The 17,402-nt window shown below is 35.6% G+C and overlaps 3 protein-coding genes across 3 annotated transcripts; all 3 read left to right on the top strand.

Annotated features, from left to right (window-relative positions):
* The first annotated feature begins 294 nt into the window (after window positions 1–294).
* LOC101895579 (oocyte zinc finger protein XlCOF6) lies at window positions 295–9,139 on the top strand. Its single transcript, XM_005191485.4, has 8 exons — window positions 295–1,535; window positions 1,596–2,028; window positions 4,977–5,942; window positions 7,111–7,197; window positions 7,257–7,566; window positions 7,651–7,811; window positions 8,234–8,383; window positions 8,449–9,139. The coding sequence occupies exons 1-8, from the start codon at window positions 1,404–1,406 to the stop codon at window positions 8,592–8,594; spliced, it is 2,385 nt and encodes a 794-aa protein (XP_005191542.2). The 5' UTR covers window positions 295–1,403; the 3' UTR covers window positions 8,595–9,139.
* Window positions 9,140–10,406: 1,267 nt separating this feature from the next.
* On the top strand, window positions 10,407–11,455 carry LOC131802790 (uncharacterized). Its single transcript, XM_059123404.1, has 3 exons — window positions 10,407–10,664; window positions 10,719–11,344; window positions 11,451–11,455. The coding sequence occupies exons 1-3, from the start codon at window positions 10,561–10,563 to the stop codon at window positions 11,453–11,455; spliced, it is 735 nt and encodes a 244-aa protein (XP_058979387.1). The 5' UTR covers window positions 10,407–10,560.
* Window positions 11,456–12,957: 1,502 nt separating this feature from the next.
* Window positions 12,958–16,382, top strand: LOC101889504 (dnaJ homolog subfamily C member 3). The gene is made up of 4 exons (XM_005191447.4): window positions 12,958–13,497; window positions 13,739–13,852; window positions 13,926–14,125; window positions 14,853–16,382. Exons 1-4 carry the CDS (start codon window positions 13,404–13,406, stop codon window positions 15,942–15,944), a joined length of 1,500 nt encoding a protein of 499 aa, XP_005191504.1. The 5' UTR covers window positions 12,958–13,403; the 3' UTR covers window positions 15,945–16,382.
* The last annotated feature ends 1,020 nt before the right edge of the window (window positions 16,383–17,402 follow it).

The raw sequence follows: 17,402 nt of genomic DNA, 5'->3' as shown, positions 1-17,402 counted from the left end.
GTTCATCGGCCTCGTTTTATACCTCCCCGGCATGTAATGTAAATGCGCAAATGCAAGTTGTCGTGTGAGTGTGTGTGTGTGTGTGTGTCTTTTCTTCTTCTTCGTGTTTTTGCAATAGAAAAATGTAAACAAACAAAAACTGGGTGAGAATAACAGAAGAAACTCAGCTGAGATGTTGTTGTTGCTGTCGTCGTTTTCCTTTTGGAGACCTCCAAAATCCAACCATTGTGCGCCAAAGGCATTTTTATGCTTGAGTAAAAGTAGTGTGTGTTGCGTGTTGTTGCAAAATCGAAAGAAACTACAAGGTGCCAGGTTTTTTAACCCCTTTTTAATGGGTGTATAACTACTACAACAATAACAATATCATTGAGGATAGTTGTAGTGCAGCCAAACACTTGTCACTTGTATTTGACTTGCCTTGGCTGGCTGGCTGTTCGTTCGTCCTGTGTCGGTTGGCTGCAATTGTGCAAAGCCCATAGCAAAAAGGGAGGAAGAAGAAGAAGAAAGCTGCAAATCAACAACATCTAACAAAATAAAAAAAGAAATGTGAAGGTCGTCTGTTAACTATTCCTTTGGCAATGCGAGAGTGTGTGAGAGTTTGTGTGAGTGCGAGTTTGTGCATGCGTGTGCTAATTGTGTTGTTTTTGTTGCAAATTCTAATGTGTACTCAACCTAGTAACATTTGTTTTGTTCGCTCCCTCAGGAGGAGTTGGGAGATTGCTGAGTGAGACATTTACTCTCACTCGTTAAAGAGGAACTTCTCTGATAGGCTGGCTGGCTGGCTGCTTGGCTGACTGACAGGAGTCTGCCTGCCTGTTTCTGTTTGGCACATAAACACAGCACAGAAATTAGTTTGACCGAGCTATTTAGGCCCCAAGAAAAACTGAAAAACTGTGTTACTGGACGACGATTTATGTTGGGAGATGTCGTTTTCTTCTTCCTCCCTATCATCTTCGTGAAACGATTTTAGAACAAACATAAAAGCCGATGTACGCATAACATAATTTTGTTAGCCAGCCACCAGGCACGAGGATATCTGGCTGGTTGGCTTTGCTGATATATATTTTTTTTCATCGTCTCTGATGTTGGCTCGATGGCACAGAAAAGAAGAAAAAAAAAAAACAACAACAGCAACAGCAACGAGAAGAACAAACAACTTTGAACAGTTTTAATGAAATAACGATTTTTTGGGGAGAAAATTTTAACATCAGTTGCCAATTGGAACTCGCATAAGAAGGATGTCAAATTTGTGGGAGTGCTAGAGGAAAATATTTTTTTGGCTTGATTGTGTGTATGTACGGTTGATTGGATGTTTGGAAAAAATAAAGATAAAACACCAAGAGAAAATATACGATTTTAAGGAATTTTAAAAACCAAAAGCTTAGCAGGAAAAAACCATCATCATGGAAACATGTCGCACTTGTGCCAAGTGTGATTTTGATAATACCACACAATGGCTCGATTTATTCAATGTCCAGCACTGGAAACCCGAAACAGAGCGTATACACATTGTCCTAAGTAGCTGGAAAATTAAGGTAGCTACTTTTTTTTTGACTTCAAATAAAAAGAAATAACAGAATTGTTCTTTGCCACAGATATCCTGCAACGATGGTCTGCCCCAAAAAATATGTTCCGATTGTTTTTCGAAATTTTGCACAGTAGCCGAGTTTCGTTTACAGTGCCTAGAGGCTCAACAAATCTTAAGCAATATATTTGATAAAATCGATACCCAGAGTATGCACGATGGGGATGGAGGGGGAGGTGGAGCACATGAAGCTGTTGTTTTCGAGAGCTTTGAACAACGGCACTCCATTGAAGTGGATAACAAGGATGATTTAACTACCACAATATCCCCAAAAAGTGTTACAAATACTGCATTAGAATCGACAACAGCAACAACAGCACAAGCACCACCACCAGTCATGGCAACCATTGTTGTTACTCCAGTTACGCCAGGCATGGAGAAGAATTTACTCAAAACCTGCAGCAACAATAATAGTACTAGTAGTAGTATTAGCAATAATATTGGTGAGTATTGAACCCGAACAGAGCACTGTAGATGGGTCAAACATCCACTTCCAACAACGTTTGGTATGCAAATTCTCTTGTTGAAAGGAATGGGTAAGTTGAGAGCAGTTATTTGGCAGGACAAATGAGAGCGCCTTTCAAACATACAGTGAGTGGCATACCCACCACACACACACAGCCACACATCCAAGTAGGAATCTATCATTCATTCCTCTGCAACATTGTTTTTATTTTCCATTTCAGTTTGTTTGTGTTTTTCGTTTCATTTTGTTTTGTTTTGTAATTGAGGCAGGTCAATGGACTCTTGTTGATTTTTAGATTTTTTCCCTGTCGCAACGTCAACCACCCGCCTTCCACCCCCACCCTTCATCATTTGTTTATGGGTTTTTAAGTAATGCCCGCAAACATGTTTTTGCAATTGCCATTAAGAGAAGCTATTTAGACTTCCGGGAATGTTGATGATTTTTATGTGTCGCAGCCACCAACAAACGACACATCCTGTTGAGACCCATTTATGTGGTAATTTCGATTGATTGGTAACAATTTTTATGGGACTTTTTAATTAGCAAAGTGGTTGGTGGTTGTGTTGCTATTGCAAAACAGAGATTATGGTAATGTAAACAAAAGTGTTAAGGGGGACCGTTAGCTGTAATTGAAAGGTTTGTTTATGGTGCTTTGGGGCGTATGTTTGATGTGGAAATAAGAAACAAAGTAAGAAAATGCTAATTTCGTAAGGCTACGTTTACATTGGGGTATTTTAGCATGATTATTTATTGATCATGATATATTTCACGTATATTTTCATACGTTTTGAGTCATATTAGTAGTGATGGAGTATTTTACCGTTATAACATGGTAGGAGAATATAGGTAAACGCATCGACACAGATTCTGGGACAATGAACTGTCAAACCAATTTTAGAATGGAAAATGTTGAATGAATAATCATTAAAATTTGTAAAAATTTTTGAAAAATACGAATTATAATAACCTCCGAATGACGTCGTATAAGTAAATATATAAAAATCTACTCATATTTGAAAAAACATTAAATTTTTTTTTTCAAAAATAAATAGATTTTTATAAGTTTTCTTATACGACGCCAATCGGAGGTTTTCATGATATGCATTTTTCAAGAATTTGTACAAATTTAAATAATTTTTCATTCAAAATTTTCAACTACAAAATTGGTTTGACAGTTCATTGTCCCAGCAGCTGTGTCGACGCGTCAACCTATATTCTTCTACCATGCTTTACAACGAGCATAAATTTAAACATTAAAAAATGTAAACAAAAGTGTTAAGGGGACATTAGCTGCAATAAAAGACTGCTTTATAGAGCCCAGGGGCGTATGAGTGGTGTGGGAACATGGTATAAGAATATAAGTAATAGCTTGAGTATTGTACATCAAATTGAAACAACAACCATATAGAAGTTGTTGAAGTTATGCTACTTCATTAAAAACAGGTTCCCATCTCTGATTTGAGAAAATATAATGGATTTATGGAAAATATATATTCGGACAATGAGATGTTGTCAAAAGTATGATTATACTCTCAGCCTTACAGGGTGAGATAAAAAACTGCCACAAAGTCAAACGTCATAATTTTTACTATTTTTTTTTAATTTTTATTGAATGAAAGCAAAAAATGTTGGAAATAGCATCAAATTTTAGAATAAGTTTAGATTTATTTGAATTAGTCACCTTTGCCACGAATTATGGCCTTCAAACGGCCAATGTAACCGTCAGACGCTGCCTGAATGTTGCTCTGCTGTATTTCCCGGCCCATTCCCGACGAAGCGCTTGCTTGAGGTGATCGATACTTTGGTATTTTTTAGTGCCAACCTTGCTTTCCAAAATACTTCAGACATAATAGTCCAACGGATTGGAATCCGGATATTTTGGTGGCCATTGTGTGCTGGAAATGAAGCGAGGAACCTCATTTTGTTACCATTTTGGCGCGTGCTGAATGCGATGGTGCCGAGTCTGTTGGAATGTCCAAGGTCTACGGCATAAATGTTTGCATGGCCAAGGCTTTAATAAACCCTCCAGAATATTTTCGCGATAATATTCGGCATTTATTCTGATGTTACGGTCGATTAATACGAGCGGAGAGCGACCATCGGCTGTTATGGCAGCCCACACCATCACCATGGCCGGCGCTTAAGTTCTGGTGGGCAACCGAAGGTGCACATTTTCAGCTGACCTCTTTGGCAAGTAAACACGATCATTTTGTTTGTTTACAAACTACTGGACAACGAATGTTTTCTCATCGAAGAAACCCCAATTCGGCAGTTTACCATTTTCGGTCAAGCGAAGCAACTCTTTAGCTCTATTAAGTCTATTTCCGTTCCGTTGCGGTGTAAGTTCTTGCACTTTTTGCAATTTCAATGGCTTTACTCCGAGCACATTTTTCAATATTTGCCTAATGGAATATTGCGATATGTTCAGCTCACGAGCCATTTCTCGGCCACTGCGACGCGGGTTTCGATCAAGTCGCTTCTTTACTTTTCGAACCATTTCTGCTGATGTTGCTGTTTTCTTCTGTCCACTTCCTTGACGTCGGGCTACGCTACCAGTATTACGGTAACGAGCGATGATACGAGACACAAAAGATTTATTCACATTTAAATGATGGAGTGCTCTAACGATAGCCACTTGTGGGTTTCCAGCCAAATATAAATAAATCACACTATCACGCTTGAATTCCATCACAAATAACTTTTTACTGGAAAATTCTCACCAAAATGCTTTTGTACACAATAAAATGAGCTGTCACTGGAATAATTTTAACAGCTGTCGGACTTGGAAATGACAATTTCAAAATTGGTTTGACAGTTTATTGTCCCAGCAACTGTGTAGACCTGTATTCTTCTACCACGTTTCCTTGTCAAAGTAACTTTGTCTGGGTAAACCAACTAATATTTGTTTCCCTTTATCTATTACAGTTCACACCGAGCCCTTGGACAACATTTTACATATAGCCACGGATGCTGGCAGCAACAACAACACCGAGGTTTCATTTAGACCGTTAGCAATAACAACAAATACCAATGACACTGCCGTTATAATAAACGAAAATGATAAAACCAATTGCTGTCCCAACGACGACTTCTTAGACGATACACAAAGCACTTCCATAACGACTAACAACAGCTGCAACAACCATGAAATAATTACCGAAGATACCAACGATTTAGACGAAAATGATCTCATTGAAGAACTTATCGACGAATTAGATGTTATCGATGACAGAGAGGGGGATATCGATGGAAGCATTATTATGAATCAGCAGGATCACAATCAAAATAATATCTATGGCAATGGAATGGAACACCAGTTTTTGGTGGCAAATGATCACAACAATGAAGGGCTGCATATAGATGACGAGGTCGGGGAAGACAACGTTGATTACAATGCCGATAATTTAAATATAACCTTTGAATGTAAATACTGTTACAAATGGAAGAATAGCTCCAGTGAACATTTCCAAACTCAGCGTGAGCTTTTGGCGCACATTGCCGAATTTCATGGTTCGCATAATACACCATACAATTGTCCCTATTGTGAGGAATGTTTTATGGATGCCGCCTCACGTACGACACACTTAAAGGAGTCACATAGCCAGAAACTACATTCGTGTACTGTGTGTGGCAAAAAATATGCCGATAAATTTAATTTACGCAATCACGTTGAGAAATATCACAGCGGTACCGATTTCGATTGTACCCTGTGTGCCAAGAGTTTTTGTTCCAGTAAAAGCCTTAATTATCACATGAAATGGCATAATCCCGAGGAACAATTGAAATGTAGTTACTGTGATCGTTTGTTTATCAATCAGCGACACTTGAAGGTGCACGAGGAGACACATACGGGGTTCCGCAGTCAAGAGGTGTGCTCGTTTTGTGGTAAATGTAAGTAAATATTGAATTTGTTTTGTGAAGAATGTGGGAATGTTAGGACATAACCTCAACATTTTTATAAAAAAAATCGTACTTTGACGGAAAACTAAGAAAAATGCGTAATTTGTGTAATCATCTTTCATTATTCCCAAGGGTTCACTAATCTTAACAACCAAACTCCATTGGATTTATAAACAAAAAAGGTGCATGTAAACGAGGTTATATGTTCTTATGTAGAAGAAAAGAGGTAGATGTATCAACTCTTGCGAACATTATAATGTCAAAACGTATTAAATGTTTCTTCAAAAGAAAGTAGATTTGTACATGTTTTTATAAATGCGACGCCAATTGGATGTTGTTTTGATATGCTTTTTTAACAATTTTTACAAATTTAAATAATTTTTCATTCGAAAATTGCAATTGCAATTGACAGCTCATTGTCCCAACAGCTGAGTCGATGCGACTACATGTATTCTTCTACCATGTACGTTAATATTAATAAATACAGGAACCCATGGTAGAAGAATTAAGGTAGTCGCATCTGCACAGCTGCTGGGACAATGAACTGTCAAACCGATTTTGAAATTGAAAATTTTCAATGAAAAAATATTTTAATTTGTAGAAATTGTTAAAGAAATGCATATAATAACAACCTCCGATTGGCGTCGTATAGGAAAGCCCACAAATCTACTTATTTTTGAAGAAACATTAAAAAAATTTCGACATATCAATGTTTCTACCATGTTTACATAATAAAATTTAAAAGTTCCATATTTAGAAGTCCATTTGACACTATAAGACCCCAGCACAGAGTTGCATTTTTCTACTTTCTTTGTTAAGTTAAGTTAAGCAAACTTTCTTATTGATCCATGCGTATTCCCACCTCAATAACTTTTTAAAGTTTTCTGAGAGTGATTTTGACAAGTCACTCTCTTACTACAAGCTTCGGCTTTATAAATTACGGTAACACTGCAATTGTCGCAGATACAAGGGTTGCCACCTCATAGGACTAAACATTACAGAGATGGAAACTTTCAAACTAAGCAGATAGAAACGTAATACAGATATTTGATACAGCTTATACAGAGATGGGAAATATCAATTCGTGCCTTATAAATTGTTAACGATGGGATGGGATTGAAGAAATGAATTGAAGAATGAACTTTTTACTTCACTTCAGATTTCTTCCATTTGAAAACCTTACGATGGCATATATTTCGACAACATGGCGGAGAGAAGCCTTACAAGTGTGGCAGATGTCCCGAAGGTAAATCATCTAATGAAAATCATTCAACATTCTTAATAATTTCTTAATTTTTCCTCCAGTCTTCACCTCATACTTTGAAAAACGCCTCCACATGCTCGAATACCATTTGGACAATTTGACATTGATAGAAAAAACCGAATGTATGTTATGTCGTAAACGTTATGAAAATGAACTAATACTCAAGGATCATATGTTGGAGGATCACAAGGAGAATAAGGGCGCCGTAAAAATAGCAAATAATAAACGTATTATTATGAATAAGAAACCGAAAAGCTTTACCGGTCTGTTCCACTGTGAGAAATGTGATAAACGTTTCAATATGAAATCGGCCTTGGAACGGCATATGGCTGTGCATTCGATAGAGGGAAGGTGGGAGGAGATTCAATTCAATTTGTTAACTTTTAATTGTGAAGTATTGGTTTTTACTTATATTTAATTATTTTATATTTTTAGACCCCATGCCTGTCCCCAGTGCCCGAAACGTTTTAAACGTTCCCAGGACATGAAATGGCATTTGAAAACGCATTCTTCCGAAAAACCAAATATATGTGATATTTGTGGCAAAGGTTTTGCTTTAAAATATGTCCTAACCCAACATCGTAGAAGTCATGAGGGTAAGGTTATGTTTACATTTACTTTATAGCTTGATTTATTTGAAACGTATAAAAAGATTTATTTTCCAAAACGTAAGCTTAATTTACTGGCTCTTTATTATGATGCAATTATTTAGGGTAGCCCATTTCAAACAAACATCTCATTGTCAAAATTCATATTTATAAATCCATTGTATATACACAAATCAGATATGGGAACCTGTTTTTATGAAATAAAATTTGACAAGGTAAATTACAAAAAATGCAGAGATGGATATTCGTATTTGAAATTACTTCACCTTCTTAATTTTACCATGAATATAAACATATACAGTTCTGCTATTTCTGTCATTGACTTTGTCTAATATGTTGATTTTACGAAATTACGTTTATCATTCGGAATTAATTTTTGCGGAATTTTAATAAATAGTTTTTTCTCTTAGTTCTAGAAAAGAATTTCACCTGCACCACATGTGGTCGATCATATCTCTTTGAAAAATCATTGCGTTTACACGAACGCATACACAGCGGTAAGACCTATTATAAATGCGATTTGTGCAGTGAAAGTTTTGTGACTCATATTAAGTTTAAATGTAAGTAGAATACCAGAGACAGTATAACTTTCTTATAACTCCCCCGCATTTTATATTGTTTAAAGGGCACATGAAAAAGATGCACGACGAAGAGGAAGTGGCTGCAAATACAAATCTAAATACCAATTTTAATAATAAAAATAATATCAATAATAATAAAAAGAACACAGAGCTGCCGTTGGATGACTTGGTAAATATTGTGATCACTTAGCAATAAATTTATTAGACAATATATATTATTTTTGTTTTCGAAAAAAAAAACAAAACAAAAACACAATTTTTGTGAAACATAACCTTACAAAAACATATATAGCACAAATGACCATTAGTTTTAAAGGTGAACAAGAAAAGTTATATTTGACAACAAAAAAATATGTAGCGGTAGTAGAAGCAATTACAATGCTCAAAATAAATTTAAAATATAAAAAATGCATTTATTTTAAACGAGAAGAATAAATTATATATTTTAATTAAAGAAATATTAATTAAGTTACCTTTATGACAAATGATGTGTATTACTAGTAGTTGAGCCAAAGGCTTTTAAAATGAAACCGAAACCAAATATTAAATTTACCTTCACTAAATAAAACAAAATCCTAACATTTATTCCTTTTTAAAAGTCCTTTTTAGGAGAATTTTATTTTCCATTAAGCAACTTTTTTATAATTACTTAAATTTATTTTATATTTTAAATAATTTTTGTATTAAAAACTAATCCAACTTTTAACCATATATGCTAAATGTTATACTTTAAATATATTCTAAATAAAATAAATTTCACAAAACAAAAAACATTTGATTATTGAAATGTTTATCAATGGAAAATTGGTTAAGTATGGTACATTATTTGACGAATTATCAAAAGAGTTGATAATTTGAGTAAAGTGTTTTATGCAAACATGTTTGGCTTAAAAGACAGAGTTGCATTTTCATACTCTTTCGATGCTAAACTACCTTCCTGGTTGTGCCATAAATCCCAAGAGATGAGTGAATGGGATGACCGTGATTAATACCTTATTTGTCTTCATTATTAAGGTTTATTTTAAAAAAATTTGCTAAATATACATATTTCCTATAGCATTTTTTAGTTACATCAATTTTTTCCTAATTCAAAGCCGTTATTTGTGTAGCGGCGCAATTATTTTTCTACATTATTTAGTTTAGTTTTAAGTACTTTAGCTAAATATATGCATATTTCCTGTGGCATTTATTAATTACATCTATTTTCTGTAATAATTTCCTTATTTTTTATGAGAAAAACCACAATTTCCCCAATATGGGCGATAAGAACATTTATTTCCCCCATTCAAAGCCGTTATTTGTGAAGCGGCGCAATTATCAACCCACAATTCTAACGGCGTCAAGAATTTCATCTCACACCCATGGGACTCTCCGCACAAATAACCAATCACAGAAGACCACATCTAATGCAACTCTGTTTACACTCTGAACTGACGTGTGTTTTGAATAAGAAGGTGAAAAGAGAAACGATAAAACTTAAAATATACTACGGAACAGAGCACGAAGCCGATCGGCTCGCAGTCGGCGTGCAGCCGCCGCCGACTTTTTTTAAGTGATCTGAGCCGCCGCTGATGTATGCGGCTCTCATCGGCTCAAATTTTTAGCCGACTGAGTCGGCTAAGCCGTTGAAAAATATAAATTTATACAGCAAATTTGTATAAATATGTCTTTTAATCTTATCGATAAATTAACATATTATAATGCTCATTATTGGACGATAATTTACATTGTGCGCTCGTCTTCGAGAGGCTAAAACGTGTAGGCTATTTATATTAATTATACCCTACACCACATAGTGGTAAGGGTATTATGACTTTGTAGATTTGTTTTTTTATCACAAAACCTTTGGCAACCTTTTGTAACTTACGAATTTTTTATGGAGTGGCAACCATATTTTTTGCCAAAGATTCGTTGTGTTTTTGCTTGTTCAAAGAAAAGAATGCAAAATGTGCCAAAGGAATATTAAAAATTATTTTTCCGCTAACTGAAAGGGTCAAACAGTTTTGACTAAATCAGAATCCGATTCTGACGAATCTGTTGATACTGAAATCAATATTTCTCCATATGCAGATGTATCTCAATATGAAGATCTTTTTAAAAAGAAAAATGAATTTAAAAATTTGGCAAAGGTTGTTGTAAATGAAGGTGGTATATCAATGTGTTGGAAATATTTTGGTGATCTCTATTTTAAAAAGAGGCATATTCTTCAAAAATATAAATTTTGCAAATTGTGTTTGGATGAAAAGACCAATTTAAAAAGGTAAGAATTTCTAATTTTTTCCATTCGCATGTGTGTAAATGTTTATGATTTTAGTTTTGGAAAATCAACATCAACCACAAATTATATGAACCATCTACGAGCTGTACATAACTTGGACGTGAAATCTTTAAATAACCTGAAAAGTTCAACAATGACACAAAATGCATTGAAATCCTCAACAAGTTGTAACAACAAACAACAAAATGCTCGCCGGGTCGCCGAAATGTGCTGTTGGGATTTGCAACCGTTTAAAATTGTTGAAAGGCCAGGATTTAAGAAATTGGTATCTTTCTTAAACCCAAAGGCTATATTCCCCACAGATAGGACAATAGCTACGACGGCTTTAAACGATGTTTATAACATATATTTGGACCACGTAAAAACAAGCCTTAAAGAGTCGCCCAAAAATGTTACACTTGTATTGGATATGTGGTCAGATAAACATAAGCACTTGTCTTACATAAACATAAAAGTGCATTTCTGCCAAAATTTTCAAATGCAAATTGTAACGCTCAAGACAGAGATCTTTCCACGACCTCACACTGGACTAGCAGTTGTAGAAAAAATTGAAGAAGCTTTATGTGAATTTAATCTGTTGGAAAAAAACATATGTGCTGTTACTGATGGTGGAAGCAACATCGTTTCAGCTTTAAAAATTAAAAATATACCAAGATATGGTTGTAAGGCTCATGTTTTACACAGATTTTTGATGGAAGATATACTAAACAACAAGTCATTTGAAAATATTAATAACATAATATCAAAATTAAAAAAAAATTATGGCAGCTTAATGTATAGCTATGAAGAAATATCAAATATTCAAAATATGGAGGAACAAAACGATTTAGAAAAAATATTTACAGAGGTTGAAATAATTTTGGAGAGTTTGGATAGTTGCGAACAATTTCCACATGGAGATGACTATTTTACTGAACAATATGAAGCAACTTTAAACGTCAAGCACCACACCTCTTTGAAAAATTCCGTTGCAACACGTTGGAACTCTCTGCTTGCAATGATTCAAAGCTATACGAATAATATATCCACTATAAATGTAGCATTAGTTAAAGCTAAAAAGGAACTGTTAGTGATTGGGACAATGGAAAAGCAAATTATAACGGAATTTGGCACGTTTTTAAAATTTTTTGAGGACGCCACAAAACACCTTCAAGGCCAAGATTATCCGACGATATCTTCGTGTATTTATTTTCAGGAATCCATTATGTCCTCATTGAAGAAAGAAGAAGAAAAAGCGTCTTTTGAACTAACAATCAATTTATGCAATTTCGCTGTGCAAAACTTCACGAAGCGATTCAAAGTATATAGAATGTATGTTGTAGCTGCGCTTATGGACCCATGCCAAAAAAACTGGCCTGTTTTAGATAAATATATACTACAGATACCCAAACAATCGCCAAACTCCTTGGAACTTGTGCATGATGTTCTGTCTCCAATTTCCAAGGAGAACTTGATTATGGAAGAAATTGAAAAATTAAAGGAAATCGATGACACATTATTAAATGAGCCATCAACGAGCACTGAACCAAATGCAAAAAAACAGGTATTATGTTTTAATAAATGTAAAGGTAAACTTAACTGACGTATATTTTACTTGCAGAAAATATCAGCTAGTCGTCAAAGAATGTTGGAATTTATGGGACCATCGCCTTCTAATGTACAAAATAACGTAGAGTTAGAAATAAGAAAATATTTGGAAATGAAAGTCGAGGCGGTTGAGCCTCTAGATTGGTGGCGACAGAACAAACAAGTACGTTAAAGATTCACATCTTAAACTTGTTTTAAGCAGGTTACGTTTTGACCATTTACTTTTTATAGATCTTTCCAAATGTTGCTACTGTAGCAAATATGTGCTTTGGAATTCCAGCCACATCAGCATCTTCAGAGCAAGCATTTTCATATGCCGGGAATTGTGTAAATGCAAAGAGAAGCAGCCTGCATCCGGCAACAGTAAAGAAACAATTGTTTGTTCACGATAACAAGGCAGTCGTCGAACCATTTTTATCAAATTAAAGTATTTTTATTAATTTTTAATGAGCAACAAATGTGCATATAAACTTATATTTTCATTTTTATTTTAAATTAAATGAATTGACAGTTATTAAAACAACCGAAATTATTTGTTCACGTTAAAGTCGTCGTCTGTAGCCGACTTTTAGCCGCCGCCGGCCGTATATTGCTTTAGCCGCCGCCGCCGATTTTCTTTCGGCTGCAGTCGACTTTTAGCCGCCGCCGACTTTTTTATGCTTAGCCGCCGCCGCCGAGAATTTCACATCGGCTTCGCCCTCTGCTACGGAACGAATTGAATTTGGCTGGCCATTTTCAATAAATAGATCGACGAGAAAACAAGAACAAAATTATTGCAATCAATAATTGTCTGCAAACAAACAAGAATCGCAAGTTCAATACAAGAAAACCGAAATATTCTTGTTGCAAAATTGCCTACAAATAAATTATATCTATCTACCTGAGAGTCTTGAACAGCAGTAGCAGCAGAACATAAGCCTAAAGAGGAAGTGGCAAGAATTTACACTGATAAAAAGCAAGAGCACATATAGAAAGTGCTTTGGTCATTTGTCGTCTGTCGTTGAAGTCTGCCACGCTACCAAACCCCCATCGAGCAGAATTCAATTTAAAAGATTTTCTAGAATTTCCCAAACGTAAACATAAGAATTTTAATGTTTGGTAAATTTGTGAGTGCAAAAACTATTTGTTGACAAGATGGTGGTGTCATTACCCGAAATACTTAGCCTGGGAGGTGAAAAAAAGTTGACAGCCTGTTTGCTTTTGTTGCTGTTGGAATTATTTTTAGAAGGTCAGTACAACACAATACCGACCGGTGGCCCTATATCAGAGGGTTAGGTTAAATATGACTTCCAAAACATTTGTTTAAACAAAAAAAAAAAACTAAAAAACCATGACCTTGACCTTGCGTCCCACTGCTTATTTGGTTCAAATACCGCACACCCACTATTATTGGTGTATGCATGAATATTTAATTAACATAAATCTGAAAACATTTATTAATTGTTTTCCATTATTTGAATATTTAACAGGTGCTGAAGCTGTTCCAAATTCAGCCGATATTGAAAATCATTTGGAATTGGGTAAGCAGTTTTTGGCCCACAATCAGCTAAGTGATGCATTGACACATTACCACGCCGCAGTTGGTAAGTTAGAAGAGTGCAATTTTGTAATCAATCGGGAAATTATCATTTGCATTTTCTTTGTTTATTTCCGTAGAGGGCGATCCCAACAACTATTTGACTTTGTTCAAACGCGGCACAGTCTATTTGGCCATGGGTAAAACGCGTTTTGCCATTCAAGATTTTAGCCGGGTCTTGGAATTGAAACCAGACTTCACAGCGGCCCGTTATCAACGTGGCACAGTTTACATGAAAAGCGGCGAATATCAGCAAGCCGCTGCTGATTTTGAGCAGGTGGTAAGTACGATATTGAAATAACAATCAAATAGTGGTTGTCACAAAAAGATTAAAGATTTTCATATCTTATCTATGATGACACATATTACGATTGGGTGGGCAGATTTCAACATAAATTCCAAATGTATTTGAAAAGCTAATAGAAGCTTCCCATAATTGCTGGAAGCAGTCATAAATGTTGGAGAATTTAAATGTTCCTCAGATTATCTTCTAACTACAATCTTTTATAAAAATTGTCTCGAGGAAAAAACACGCCCCGTAAAGTACTATGGACCTTATATTTCCAAATGATTTGCAGATGTTTTTAGTGAAAAAAATCCTCTATGTTTAGGAAACTTCATAGAACAACTTTAACTGAAGAACTTAAAAAGGGAAATCCTTATAAAAAATATTTTGTCCATAAAGACTCTGTCTTGAGAAAGACTTGAATAGGTCGTCTCTCTGTAGTAGGATTTTAAATAAAAATATTTTGTCCATAAAGACCTCTGTCGGTAGAAGGTCGAAGGTAAAAGGTCGTTTTAAAAAGGTTGAAAGACCTTTAAAGGTGTTTTAGTTGTAATAGACTTTCATAGGTTCCTCTGTTTATAGAGATTCTTGAAATGGTCTTGTAAATATCTGTCTCCCAATGTCATACCCATCCGCAATCAATTCCCTCCTTCTCCATCCCATAGAGAGCCATTTTCGAACATAAATTGATTTTCTCTTTCTTTCCGACTTTTCCTTTCAGCTCTATGAAGAACCACACAATGAACATGCCCACGAGCAATATTCCCGCATTGAACCCGCTGAAGAACAATGGGTGATTGTACAAGATTTGATGGCACGCGGTGATTACAGAAATGCCATACCAATGTTGACACAACTCTTGGAAATTTCTCCATGGTGTGTTGCCTTCCGCCAAACCAGAGCTGATGCCTATATTGAATTAAATGATCTCTTAGCTGCCATTTCGGATTTACGGTCGGTGAATAAACTTTCACAGGACAGCACAGAGGGTTACTATCACCTGGCCTTGCTGTTGTATAAAATCGGTCATGCCACCAGTGCCCTTAAGGAAATACGTGAATGTTTGAAATTCGATCCAGAACACAAAGACTGCTTCCCATTCTACAAGAAACTGCGAAAGGTGGAAAAAGGTATTTCCAATGCCGAACAATATCGTGATGAGAAACAATATCAAGATTGTATCCAGTCAGCGGAATCGGTGTTGAAACATGAAAAGGAGGAACAAATGATAATCTATGAAGCCAAACGGATATTGTGTACATGTTCGGTGCGCAATGAAGATCATGGCAAGGCATTGGGCTATTGCAAAGATGCCTTGGACATTATGAAAGATGCTCAAATTCTCTGTGATCGCGCCGAGGCATATATTGGCTCGGAAATGTATGATGATGCCATACACGACTACCAAGAGGCATTGGGTATGGACGAACATCTGCAGCGAGCCAAAGATGGCATTGAAAAAGCCAAAAGACTGCAAAAACAAGCTGAACGTAGAGACTATTATAAGATATTAGGTGTTAAGCGTGATGCCACAAAACAGGAAATTGTCAAAGCCTATCGTAAGGCGGCGCAAAAATGGCATCCCGATAATTTCCAGGGTGATGAAAAGAAAAAGGCTGAAAAGAAATTCATTGATGTGGCAGCTGCCAAGGAGGTGCTCACAGATCCCGAAAAGCGAAGACAATTCGATCAGGGCATTGATCCCTTGGATCCTGAGGGTCAACAGGGTGGCCATGGTGGTTTCCATGGTGGCTCACCGTTTGCCCACTTCCATCACGGGTCACCGTTCCAGTTTAAGTTCCATTTTAATTAACACACCACAAAGTCCATTTAAAAAAACAAAAAACACACACCCACACAAATGGCATCCTAAGCTTAATCCATTAGTCAAGTTTATCTTTTTTTTTTGTTATATAAGTTTTAGTCATAGTTAAGAAACTGCTAGCCTCTATTCCCTGTCCCCCACACTTCCCTTTGAACACCACAACCTCTGCTTTCCTATAAAAACCAAAAACAACAAACAAATGGTCATTTTTTCAAAGCATTTATTGTGAATATTTTCTTTTCTTGCTATCTGCCGATTTAAAACAATTGTGATTGAGTGATATCGTTTCTTTCCCAGACGCAGTGATGTAGTTTTGAACAAATTTGCCATCATCATATCAGTTTTGTTTTTTCTTCTTCTCTAAGCTTTTCTCTTATTTTCCTACCTTTTGTTAGTGTAAATAGTTAATAAACTAGGCTATATAATTATTAAATAAATAATAAAACGAAAGAGAACTACAATTAATAATAATTTCCCAAAATAATTAATTTGTACAACAACAAAACAATTAATTTATTTAACGAAACCCCCAAAAACAAATCTAAGATCAACAATATGATATTCGAAAAAAAAAACAACAATTTCTTTTTAATAAAAAAAAATACAAATAAAACAAAAAAAAAACAAGTTAACAATTAGCTAAACCAAGGAAGACTTTCATTTGGAAAAGCAGCAAAACCCATAATCCTGGATTGATTTACAGAAAAAAAAACATTTTTTACAAAAAGGTGATCAAAAGACTACAAAGGTCCCGACAAGACTAAGCAATGTACAAACTGGGACTCCCAAGAATTAGCCTGTTACGAGTATAACAGTGAAACCTGGAAGGGCATGCGTATTGTGGCTATGTCTACTAGATCAATGGAAGGAGTCTGTTATATCTCAAGTTTCTACAGGATTCTTTCAAATTTTGGAAAATGACTGGATCTTTTTTAATACTCGAATGCATTTCTCTGTCAGAGATGCACGAGGTCATGTAAACATAAGGAGATATCCTCCTATACAATGGAAGTATTCCCTCTGCCTTGGGGAAAACGAATTGGAGTCACAACCTAAGGGGTCGTGGACTTCCAGTAGGAAGTTCGTCTCTAGGGACACTGTCCAATGCAAACCCCTTTCACTGGTAGCTTCTATTATAAAACAAGTGAAATACATAGTATCAGTCGGTTTTGCCGACAGATGTATACCCCCGCCTTGAGTAATGGTTATTTAAAGAGTTGACCCTCCCGAAACAGTTGGCGTGTGAAATTTGAAGCGAGATAGCTGCTTATTTAGCTTTCTTTGAGCGTTTTGTTTTTCAAAATGTTGAACCCTAAGTGGGGGAGATACTAGAAGAAATGGTGCGATCTCTACCATCTTTACAACGGATCTTGTGTTGATGAAAATATTGAGACGTGCCAAGTCTGAATGGAATCGGATGTTAATTTCGTGTTTTATGAACTTCAT

Source organism: Musca domestica, unplaced genomic scaffold (assembly GCF_030504385.1).
Source record: "Musca domestica strain aabys unplaced genomic scaffold, Musca_domestica.polishedcontigs.V.1.1 24, whole genome shotgun sequence".
Lineage (NCBI taxonomy): Eukaryota > Metazoa > Arthropoda > Insecta > Diptera > Muscidae > Musca > Musca domestica.
This window is presented reverse-complemented; position numbering and strand designations above follow the sequence as displayed.